This window comes from Petromyzon marinus, chromosome 29 (genome assembly GCF_048934315.1).
Source record: "Petromyzon marinus isolate PM22_M1 ecotype Great Lakes invasive population chromosome 29, UKy_Petmar_22M1.pri1.0, whole genome shotgun sequence".
In the NCBI taxonomy this organism is placed as follows: Eukaryota; Metazoa; Chordata; class Hyperoartia; order Petromyzontiformes; family Petromyzontidae; genus Petromyzon; species Petromyzon marinus.
Genome location: NC_133695.1, coordinates 4,680,853 through 4,693,140, shown reverse-complemented (window position 1 = coordinate 4,693,140; position 12,288 = coordinate 4,680,853). Strand labels below are relative to the sequence as shown.

Here is a 12,288-nt window from a genome sequence, read left to right as displayed (position 1 = left end):
GGCTCTCCTGTCATTACCTCCCGTGGCCACTAGTCCACTCACACAGTAGGTTGACTCTCCTGTCATTACCTCCCGTGGCCACTAGTCCACTCACACCGTAGGTTTGACTCTCCTGTCATTATCTCCCGTGGCCACTAGTCCACTCACACAGTAGGTTGACTCTCCTGTCATTACCTCCCGTTGCCACTAGTCCACTCACACCGTTGGTTGACTCCCCTGTCATTACCTCCCGTGGCCACCAGTCCACTCACACAGTCGGTTGACTCCCCTGTCATTACCTTCCGTGGCCACTAGTCCACTCACACCGTAGGTTGACTCTCCTGTCATTACCTCCCGTGGCCACTAGTCCACTCGCACAGTAGGTTGACTCTCCTGTCATTACCTCCCGTTGCCACTAGTCCACTCACACCGTAGGTTGACTCCCCTGTCATTACCTCCCGTGGCCACCAGTCCACTTACACCGTAGGTTGACTCCCCTGTCATTACCTCCCGTGGCCACTAGTCCACTCACACCGTAGGTTTGACTCTCCTGTCATTACCTCCCGTGACGACTAGTCCACTCACACAGTAGGTTGACTCTCCTGTCATTACCTCCCGTGGCCACTAGTCCACTCACCGTAGGTTTGACTCTCCTGTCATTACCTCCCGTGGCCACTAGTCCACTCACACAGTAGGTTGACTCTCCTGTCATTACCTCCCGTTGCCACTAGTCCACTCACACAGTAGGTTGACTCCCCTGTCATTACCTCCCGTGGCCACCAGTCCACTCACACAGTCGGTTGACTCCCCTGTCATTACCTCCCGTGGCCACTAGTCCACTCACAGCGTAGGTTGACTCCCCTGTCATTACCTCCCGTGGCCACTAGTCCACTCACACCGTAGGTTGACTCTACTGTCATCACCTCCTGTGGCCACTAGTCCACTCACACCGTAGGTTTGACTCTCCTGTCATTACCTCCCGTGGCCACTAGTCCACTCACACAGTAGGTTGACTCTCCTGTCATTACCTCCCGTGGCCACTAGTCCACTCACACAGTAGGTTGACTCTACTGTCATTACACTTGTATGAGTGTCACAGTGGGAGCAGTAGCAGTGACCATAAGAACGGAATATCATTACACAACGGCTAAAACCAAACAGTTGGCACGAACGGCGACAGTAAGGAGGCACGCGGTTGAGTTATGAGTTGGGCTCAGTATTTCCTGCAGAAGTGGAAATTTGGCTTGTGCTACTCCAAACCGTTGGTGGTGGTTTGGGGCATTGGGGGGGAGGGGGCAGTCATGCCGGAACACAGCAGCCTGCCGTGTTGCGTCACATTGCCTGCGAAGCTGCCTTCACTGCCAGCCGCCCTCTTGATTGCAGCGAGCTCCTTCGCGCAGAGGCCCTCGGCTTTGTCTTCCATGCCAAAGCCATCCTTAGCTCTGTGCAGGGAGGGTTGTGGCACCGCGCTGGCAGCGGACGCGCAGGCACTGCAAACAAAAGATCAACCAATGCACAATTGGCCTGCTGTGGAGAAAGGCCACTACCCGAAACGTCGCCAATTCGTAAATTAGTTTTCCTCCCATGTGCAGCGGTTTTGGTGAATGTCTTCCATTTTTGTTACTTCTTCTGTAACTCCGAACAATGATTGCGATGGTACAAATCATGAATTTGGCCAAAGTTGGAATACCGCTGCCATAGCTGGAGTGGAGCACCCAGCTCCTGCCTCACTGCGCCAGGTTAAAATTTATTCCTCCACCCACTTTGAGGGCCATGTCTACAAGACTGATTGTTTTGTCTCATCCACCACACTGTAGGTCATAACAACTCACCCACCCACCCACTCACCAACTCACCCCTTCACCCACTCATTCATTTACTAACTCACCCATTCACACTCTCACTCATCCCACTCACCGCACTGCCACACTGCGGATCGCCTCACTTCACTTTCCGCCGGTTCCAGCCCACCGCTCCACTTTGGAATTCCCTCCCTTAGTTTCTTTCCCCCAAGCTCTGATAATGACAACCTCGCTCAACAAAAGAAACGTATTCACTCTTCATCAATTACACCTCCAGTCGACGCTGTCTTTGTCGCTAGCCGCTTGTGTTATTTTGGGTCTCTGGGCCTGCGTTCCGCAAAACTACGCTTTAGTAATTGGCACCCCGTCAGTGCCAATTCGGAGACGCTCTTGCGGTCCTTTCTGGGTCGGCGATCCGTGCCTTGTTTTGACCCAGCCAAGCCGTCGTGCACAAAATGCTAATTCAGCCGGGCCGCTGTGTGCTCGTGAACAATTTACCCCCGCGGTCTCTTCGAGCGAGCACTCCCGATGAATGGGCTTGTGTCCGCCACGCTGGCAACGTCGCGGTCTCTTCTTCCAACTGTGACCGACCGTCGCGTTTTCGGTTTGTTTGTCACTCGCAGTGGTAGTTGTTTCATCTGCAACACACATTTTTGTTGCTTTGTTTATATACATTTTATTTTAAGGTCTTAATTTCTGTTTATTTCGGTCGCTCTGTGCTCTGCTTTGTTTAAAAAAAAAATTTGGCATTCTGGCAACCCTGGCTCACTCTCGCAAGTGAGGCTTGTACCCCTGGTCTCTTTAAGTTCTCACCTGGCTAAACAAAGTAGCCTTCAAACCTAAACTTCCTCCATCATCATCATCATCACCACCACCATCATCTGCTGGATGAAGGCGACCCAAAGTCATCACCATCACGCACGGTCCTGCGACGTAAAAATCCACGTCGCTCCTGCAAACGAGTGGGATCTCATTGCTCCATCTCCGCGGCGGACGTGATCTCGGGCGCGTTTCCTCCGTTGGCTGCCGCGACATCGTTTCTTCTCACCCACCGGCCACCGTCCGTTCTCGCCACGCTTACTATTCTCAACAGTAAACCATTTATATGAGTAAATTAATTGTCAATGCACTCTGTCAGCACTGACCTTCAAAGAGAGAGGGGGGTGGGGGGGGGTGGAACTGCATAAACATTTTAAAACGATAATAACAATAATAAAAACTGGTGTTTAGTACGAGCGGGTCCGAAACCTGTTGAACCCATTGAAATTTTACGTCTGCCCCGCTCCCTTACACAATCCCATACCCCCCCCCCCCCCCCACAATGGTGCTGGCCTTTCCACTGTGTGACTCGTATCATGAACCGGGCGAATGTAAATGATAAGCAGAATTATCCAAAATTATTGGATCAAATGTAAATTTTGGTTTGGTCGTTGCCTTAACCCCGTTGGCATGAACTCCATAACGCGAGCTTCTAAAACGACCCCTCACTTTGGTGGAGTGGTCGAGGATGAGGTTTTATTTTTTTTTGGACAAACGTACACAAAAACTGTCAAACAAACAAAACACGCGCACAGATTTGCCCCTTCGCATGAAAGCCTCCCGACAACGTGCCACGCACCGGGGGTCGTTAGGCTGTAGCTCGCCTCGCTGCTCGCTGCCGGTTTGTGAAAGGGGGCGAACGTCCCTAGCCACTCATGTCAGCCGTGGCCGGGAATCGAACCGGGCGGGGTGGCGGGTTCAGTGCATTGCACCGACCGCCGCGCCCAATTTACTTTTATTAACTGCGATAAAAAAAACCGACTTTAGCTCTGCTTTGCGAGCTTTACAACTCTTCTCGAGCAGCGGATTGATTTCTGGATTAGGGAATAAATCTTTGCATTTTTGGTCCAGTTGATTCCTTTTTTTTTACACTCACTTATTCATTTTAAAGTAGTTTATTGATTAACGTATCAACGAGGCTAAGCCTCTGTGGTTTTAATCCGAGCCGGTATGTTCCCCGCAGGTGTGGTAAGGGTTGCGGTAAATCTCAGTTCACGGCGCTTGAAAGGTGCCGTGATCTGTGACTGAAACGGAGAGAACACGCTGACATTCCACGAATTGCCACAAAATGTATTTTACTTCTTCAAACAGCTATGCACCCTAACCGTGTCAACTCATTTTAGTTTTTAAAGAAAAAGAGAGGCATGTCTATCAATTCAACCTGTTGTCGTAGCTATATCCGCCAGATGACCACTCGACAACCTCAGCTGTTTTCATCAAACGTTGGCTGGAATCGCAATTGAGCGGTGGCACAGTGGTTAGCGCACTGAGCCATCAACCTAGGCAGCCTGAGTTCAATTCCCAGCCACGGTCCTGGCGGGTCGGGAGGGGGGTTTCCCCTCTTCAGCAACCCAGGACGGACCAAGATAGTGAAGTATGGTCAAACAACCTCAACGTTTTCTCTTTCGGTGCGGCGGCTGCGGCGGCGGCAGCCGTTCCCTGCTCTGTTCGTTCGCCGAGTTGAGCCAAGAGCCGTGTTGTACGTACGTATGTACGTTGAACCTCTTTCTCACCGGACATAGGCAACCCTTCCCACCTCCCACTGTCAATGTTCCAGCCACTTGCCCACGAGGCCACGGGAGACCGCAGTAGCGGTGTTGAATTTGGGGGAGCCGCAGTGGTGAGATTTTTCACTACCTCACCTGGTATACTGGAGTTCGTGGGTTCGATCCCGACCCTGACTCCTGGACATGGAGTTTGCATGGAGTTTCCACATTTAGAAACATGCGTTTATAGTATTCTGCTGCTTTAAATTTCCATGTGGCAAGTGCCTTCGTTAAGCTATCATTTGTGATAACCAGGTCGCTTCTAAAAAATATCTAAATAGCTCAGTTGGCCTTACGTGGTTGGTTAAAACAAAAAAAACAGCTCGTGTCGCACGCCACGATCTGTTCGCTCCAAAGAGGAACATCGGGAGATGAGGAGGAAGAGGAGATGTTTTGGTCACGTGGGAGCGTCCGCGTGGACGCGATGGGGCGCACGCTCGGATCCATTGTCTCTGCTCCGCAGACCGAGTTCACACGGCCCCGGGCGATGAAAGTACATTCAGCCCTCCCCACCCCCCCTTTTGTAGGTGGGGTTTTCAGGCTCCGCAGCCTTGCTCTCTCTGGCTTGCTCCTCTTACACCACGACTCAAAAGCTAACTTTGTCATTGCCCAATCGGCGAGTGCTCCGTTATTGCGCTCAACGCAACGACGCGAAGATCATGACTCGTGTCACCTTGGAGGGTCTAAAAGGTCACGAAATTGAGATGTTGACAATATGCCTGCCTTCCCATATTTGTCTCTCGAAATTAAATAAAAGTTGGTGTCTTTTTTTACACATCCCATCAACTGCCACGGCCTTCTTGCCCAGTGCATGTTATCATCAGCATTGCTTTCAGAGAAGCAAACTCTGCACCGGTTGAGAGACAATCAGTGTCTTGCCATGTCTGTTTTCCATCATTATCATCATCGGCAGCAGAAGCCTTGGTCAATCCACTGCTGGATGAAGGCCTCCCAAAAACTGCTGCCATCTCTCACAGACCTGCGATGTAACGATCCGCCCAGAACCTGCACACGCGCCAATTTCATCGCTCCATCTCCTTGGTGGACGTGACCCACTACACTCACTTGCGAACCCAGCTTAACCTCAGTTGGGTGGCTCAAACCCACATTCGAACTCGGGATCTCAGACACCCCAGTAAACGTGGAACTTTGGAGCAACGCTGATCCGACGGTCCCAACCACATTCCAACGTTGGGGGCCCAACATTCGAATAATTACTGGGTCGGCTTGCTGATCCACTGAGCTCTACCCCAGTCACCTCTCACTATTATTGTTACGTAGTTCATTTTCTAACAAGGTGGAACTGTCTGCTCGTGTTCCAAGGATTCACCCCGTGGCGCGCACCGACGCGGGGGCGTACCGCTGCCGCGTGGAAGAGGGCCAACGGGTGCTGCTGTCGGACGAAGGCTTCCTCAGGGTCGAAGGTCAGTGGGTATACCACTTCACGATCTTTAATTTTCCTCGAGCACATGAAGGGATACCTCGTTTGGAGGCAAAGAACGGATTCGCCGCCTCATCCCTCGCTAGTCGCTGAGGCTGCCTCTCCGTGGCTGCAGGGAGTCAAGTGAACCCACTACGTACAACTCATCATCATCATCAATCAGCCATGATCTTTCCACAGCTGGGTGAAATTTTCAGATAGCTTGCTTTTTTTTCCTCTGCCCATGACTGCCTCTCTCTCTCTGTAATAAATAATGCTCACTGTTGCCGCGTGGCGTCGTGAGGTGCGATCGCGTTCATGTACATATATGTACGTTGAACTTCTTTCGCACCATACGTAGCCAACCGTGCAGGGGGAAGGACAACAAACTAAACACAAAAAAGTCAGTTATGAGAAAATGACTTTCCAGTCTAGATTCAAAAACGCATGGCTCCAGCCGCTTCCTAATATCGGAAGGAAGAGCGTTCCAGACGGCCGCAGAAGCGCATCTAAAAGCGCGCGATGCGACAACCGCCTCTCTTCGATAGCCACACAACAACCGCTGCTGCGAGGACGACCGGGGTTCGCGTGATGATGGTTTTAAGCTCCTCGACGAGATCAGCAAGGTATCGGTGTTCATTTGTGGCAAGCGCTCTGCGTGTGTCGTGAGTACGACCTATATATATCGTATCCGTTCGGCAACCGGAAGCCAATGCAATGTCGTAATTGTGACTCGTACGGTGCGCACCGCCCTCTCCCGTCTCTCTTTTGCCAGGGCTGCCGAGTTTCACGCAGGACCCCGCGAGCGTGAGCGTGTTGCGGGGGGCCGCCTTCAACGTGACGTGCGCCGCCGAGGGTCCCCCCGATCCCGTGCTCATCACCTGGTTCCGTAACGGGGCCCCCCTCAACCACGTGGAGGTGTCCCCCTCCGTGCTGCTCGTTCGAGGTGCGTGCGTGCGTGCGGGTTTGGGACGCGACGGAACTCCCGTAGGCCACGCGGGTCTTGGTTCGTTTGTTTGTTGATCTCTTAAGTCATCTGCGCACCACGAGACAAAGGATTCGTTCGGATCTCTCATAGGGGCGCGTTCCAAATCTACGTGCGCACAGAAGCAAATATCTGGTTTGTTGCCGCGCGCGCGTGTTGGCCGCGATGTCCGACGTTCCGCTCCGTTGCCGAGAGCTTCTTCAGTTGCGTCTGCAGTGAGACCGGGCACGTTTGAGGGCGATGCGGTCACGTGGTCTTTGGCGGTTTGGCGAAAGTTGGTGCGTCTTACTCCGATTGGCCGGGTGGCATCTTCAGTAGAACGCCTGTCTTGGCACAACAGGGTCCCCCCCTGTGTCCTCTCGCAACAACGTGAACATTGTGAGCGCACGTTTCAGCAGAGAGGAATGTCTGTGCCTTAGAATGTTCGTAAACAACACATTAATGAATGAAACAAAACACCCATGCCCCCGTAAAAATGTACACGATAGCAATTTTATCAGCGATATTTTTTTTGTTTATCAAGAATCTGCCGACCAGACTTATGATGATGATTCACCCCCCGCCTGCACCTAGAGCCATCCCCCCTCCATCGCCCCCCTCCTCCTTCGCATTTACATTTGATGAATTATCACACTTCGGGGTCAAAATTCTGTTCAAGAACCAATTATTTATATGCATTTGCATCGTGGTCAATTGTAACGCCTCTACTGGCCGCGGAGGTCACAGGACCTAATGGCATGCGACGTCCACAAAGAGAGGGATTAAACCAACCCACACACTGACCAGCCTGGTGAAGTATGGTCAAACAACCCCCAGGACCAACGTGACGACGTGGGGAGCCTTTCATCCAACAGTGGATTAACAAACCGCTGTTGATTAGTCTTACTTTTTTTACGGTGATACAACGTCCGTGAGCTTTATGAAGTATGCAGGCGGTGCAACTGCACCGAGGCCTGACGGGGAAACCGGAGAGGCCTGAATGGGGAGGGGGGGGGGTATGAGGCGAAGGGTGGGGGGTGCACGGGGGCGGTGGAGGGGTACCGAGGAGGAGGTGGGGGGGGGCCCATTATGTTCCTTGCACCAGGGCCCTCGACAGCTGCGGTTGCGAAACTCTAGGGACCCACATGAGCTGAACATCTCAAGCGCTGGAATTGGATGACACTGCGTATTTTTTCATCTGGTGGAACAAGCAAAGCATTTTAAACTGTTCCCATTGAGCCGTAAAGATAGAGATGTGGACGAGGGTGGGGAGGCACGGCAGAGTTCGGGGGCTACTCATCCTGTATGCGTGTTTGCTGACTCGGCATATAAATAAGAGGAATAATGAGAAAAATCTGCAGCTGCTCACACTTTTATTTGCCTGTTTGCATAACGTTGGTCATTCATATAAAGCAAGTGGCAGAAGTGGGGAAATTATTTTCCCATTGTGAGCAGAGTTATGTAACCAGAGCTTGCTTAGTCATGTGGTGTTGGTATTCGTATTGTTTATGAAATGCGACTCTGCAGGGAATGATGCAGCATTGGACGAATGCTTTGAAATCTATTTGTAAATTGTTTAACTTAGAAGAAGAAACTATTTACGTGCTTTGACGTGCCTCTGTCGTCACATACGAGGGTCTGTACAAGGTTTACTCGCACAATCCACTGCTGGATGAAGGTCTACCTGCTAGTGATGCGTCTGTTGAATGTGGAAGGGGCCCAGTTGGCATTGGGCTACGAAGAGGAGGCAAGGTGGGGACGCATGGGGTTTGTTTGTCCATACTTCACCACGCTGGTCAGAGTGGGTTGGTGAGTGAATGGTGGGAACCAGGACCGGTTCAGGTACTACTTGCCCACTGATGTTAGCCGTGGTCAGGATGTATGTTGAACTTCTTTCGCAACATACACAGCCAGTCGTGCTGATTGGAGATGTGGGTGTGAAGGACAACAATCTCAACGCAAAAAGCAGTTCTGCAACAATGAGTTTTCAATATAGATGACATCAAAGTGCACAGCTCCAGTGGCATCCCAATATCAGAAGGAAGACTGCCGCAGAAGCGCATCTGAAAGCACGCGATGCGGTGGCAGTCTTTGTTCGATGCCTCGCCAAAAGTCGCTGCTGCTGCGTGATGGTTCATGCTGCTTGAGATCAGAAATATGTTGTGGTTCATTTGTGGCAAGCGCTTTGAGTGTAATGAATGCGAACTCTGGTAGCTGGGTTTATAGCGGAGGCTGCTAACAAAGGCGCCACCGCTCCACCACTCTAGATTTAAATGCCCCGTTTGCTCCGTGCTGCATTCTTTGCCAAAGAAGCTTCCAAGCTCCCGGCACGTGTCGCGAAACATCGGACACCGTGCTCAACAGCACGCGTGGCACGACCTGAAAACACCATCAGATATGGTGATGATTGGGATGCCAAAGTGGCGAGATGTTAACTACTTCGCTTTGTATACAGGAGGTCGTGGGTTCGATCCCGACCCTATACTTTGCGTGTCTCTCTCCCTGTGGTCGCGTGGAATTTTCTCCGGGTCCTCCGGTGTTTCCCTCCACGATTTAGAATCAACATCACGCGTTTATTGTTTTTGGCTGCTATAAATTCCCACATGATGATAAGCCACTTCTTTGAGCTTTCATTTGTGGCCAGGTCGCTTTTTAAAAAAAAAAAAGCTATGGAGCTCAGTAGGGCCTTAGCTGGTAAAATAAAATAAAAAGGGTTTAAATAATTTAAATTTGTCGCCCTATCTCCAAGGCCTACAGGGCACAGGGCACGCGACAACGCGGACACAGGGCACGCGACAACGCGGCGATTGTACACAGCTCAGGGGCCCGCGGGGCGGGACAGCGATCCTTGTAAACAGCAGCGCTGCTCTGCTAAAAAAAATTCCATTCATTCCAGGAGTGAGGAAAAAAAAACGCTCTTATCCTCGGACAGAACGGGAACACATTTTTTTTTTATGCCGAGGGGCATTTTTCACGATTTATTATCTATATAAATTTTTTTAAAGCCGAACATATTTTTTTCAGTTTTGAAAAAAAAATTTGGATAGAAACCCTTCGTGGGTCACTGATAACACGTGTCCTTCCAAGACTATCAGGTTGTGTTCAATTACTGCGGAACGATGCGCATTAGATACTTCATGATTGACTCATTGGCGAGGGCTTTGGGCGCTGGGATGGTGGCGGGATGTTTATCTCCGTCGCTCAGTGAGCAGGATGCGTGGGTTCAATCCCGGACCCTGGCGATGCCTGTTGTATAATATTTTATATTTGGAGTCCGGGTGTTCTGTCTTTCTCTCCTCGTGGTGGATTGAGAATCAACACGCATTTATATGACTTAGCTGCTCCTATTAATTCCCACGTGCGATGGTGATAGCAGCCACTATCAATGAGCTGTCATCGTGTGTGGCCAGGTCGCCTATGAATGACGAGAGCTCATAGCCCAGTGGGCTTTACCTGTAAAAAAATGAATTACAGGTGTTAACGTTTTTTAGTTTTTGTTTAAGTTTTCTGCAGTGCCCCACATATAAACCCGGGTTCGCCGGGTTCGTCGCGCAAAGCACGAACCATGATACTACCACTCCCACCACACGTATGACCTTGACCCTGTACACAACACACAGTGATCCCCCATATACTCTTAACAGGCTGTTGGGGCAAGTGCTGTTAGCGAATTGCATCTTTGAAGGCTGACATGGCACACGAGGGAGTGGGTGGCCCGCACCACGCCCTGCACACACCAATACCAATACCCACCATTCTCCACTAAGTAATGGTGACATCACCATGGTACCGGTGTCAGGCCTGGTGCACCTTGAAGTCACGTGAAGTGTCAAAGGCTCCCTGACAGGAGGTTTCTGGACAGACCCAGGTGCCATGGGTTGGCTGACCGTGATGACCCGTAGATACACCAGCTGTACCCACTACTGTACCAACTGCACACACACAGACACACACAGCCCACGGAAATAGCAGCGGCTGCGTTTGGCTGCGCTCCGTGTACCGTCGCGTTTCCACTTTTTTAGTTTTTGCGGAAGAAAAGTGGCGCTCGACCGCTCTCGCGAAACGCTCGCGTCTCCCCCCCCCACCCCCCGCACGACGTTGAACTCGAACAACAACAAAAACACAAAGTAATCATTACAAATCAAGCGCTTGGTACACAGGAGGTCGTGGGTTCTATCCCGACCCTGGCACCCGCTGTATATTTGGAGTTTGCGCGTCTCTCTCTTTCTATCTTCCCGTGGTCGCGTGTTCTTTTTTTTCTCTGGGTCGTCCGGTTTTTCCCTCCAAATTTAGAATCGACATGCGTTTCGAGTATTTGGCTCCTGCAATACATTTCCACACGATAAGCCACTTTGTTTAGCTAACATTCGTGGCCAGGGCGCTTCTGAAAAAGAGCCATATAGCTCAGTGGGCCTTACCTGGTGAAATAAAATTTGTTTATACTTTAGTGGAGTGTTGTTGCGTTGTTGTTGTGGGCCTTTGGTGTTATCTCGCTGCTGCTGCTGCTGCTGCTGCCACTGTCTTTACACTGCCCCGCCACTACCGGATCCACACGAGCGTCAGGCTCGCTTGAGCGATAAATCCTCGTTGTCGCAAATTTCTAAATTACCTGCAGATTACTCAATTGGGATAACGCGTTGCAATCATCGCCCCCTTAACTGTGAAGCTACTGTAAACCGTGTCTGTAAAACTTCGTGCCTTCCTGATATCCTTCCCGCTAAAAGAACGATCGCACGAATACCAAAACGTCCTCACGATTTAATTTATTTTGCTTCATCAACGGCATCGATGACCCCATGCTCTTCTCCTTATTTGTCCATGCTTCCAACCAATCTCTGCGACTTTCTCAAACGCTTCTTTCCAATGGCCCTTGGCAAACCCACCTTGCGTTTATCATTTCCCGACGAGCGACGGGGCGCGGTGATCAAACCCGGGTCGCCGTCTTGAGCGCTGCGCTTCGGTCGTGCCGGTCCTTGCTCGAAAATTGGCAGCAGATGTCAGGTCGGCTCGCAAATTTGCGCGGCTCTGCTGATCGGATTTTAAATTATTTTCTTTTCAGTGTTTTTTTTTTTAGGATTTGTTCAGAGGCTGCGGCTTCAGCGAACATTTTTTTCTGTTCCCCCAGGAGAGGAGACGAGCGCCAAGTATTCGTGCCACGCTTCCAACGCGAGGGGCGTCAGCGTCTCCCACAATGCACTGGTCAACATCAAAGGCGAGTCGGGCAGCACTCTCTTTTTTCTGTTCGGGGGCTCCTTTTAGCCGGGCTCGGTCACCAACCTCGACATTTACGTTTTTAGATTTTCACACATTATCTCATCGTGCGCCGGAAGGAGAATCTGGCAGCGGTGGCCACGCTCGCTGCACGTGGCTGCCTGTAACGCAGCGCTGTGTAGGCAGCAGCGAAGGTTGGTGGATCGCGCACACACACACACACAGATGTTGCGACACTCCCTTCCCGTGGGGCGTCGAGTAGGAGCCGTACCCTTGCTCACCAGAAGGAGGTGGTACAGCAGAATGCGGACTAATATCATCTGTGCG

At 51.1% G+C, this 12,288-nt stretch overlaps 1 protein-coding gene across 2 annotated transcripts in view; it reads left to right on the top strand.

Moving 5' to 3' along the window:
- The window catches only part of AXL (AXL receptor tyrosine kinase), a 68,926-nt gene that overhangs the window by 11,482 nt on the left and 45,156 nt on the right, over positions 1-12,288 (top strand). For both annotated transcript variants that reach the window (XM_032962876.2, XM_032962875.2), the window contains exons 3-5: positions 5,690-5,790; positions 6,562-6,732; positions 11,876-11,962. In XM_032962876.2, coding sequence (XP_032818767.2) covers positions 5,690-5,790; positions 6,562-6,732; positions 11,876-11,962 — 359 coding nt within the window. The remainder of the gene's footprint in view (positions 1-5,689; positions 5,791-6,561; positions 6,733-11,875; positions 11,963-12,288) is intronic.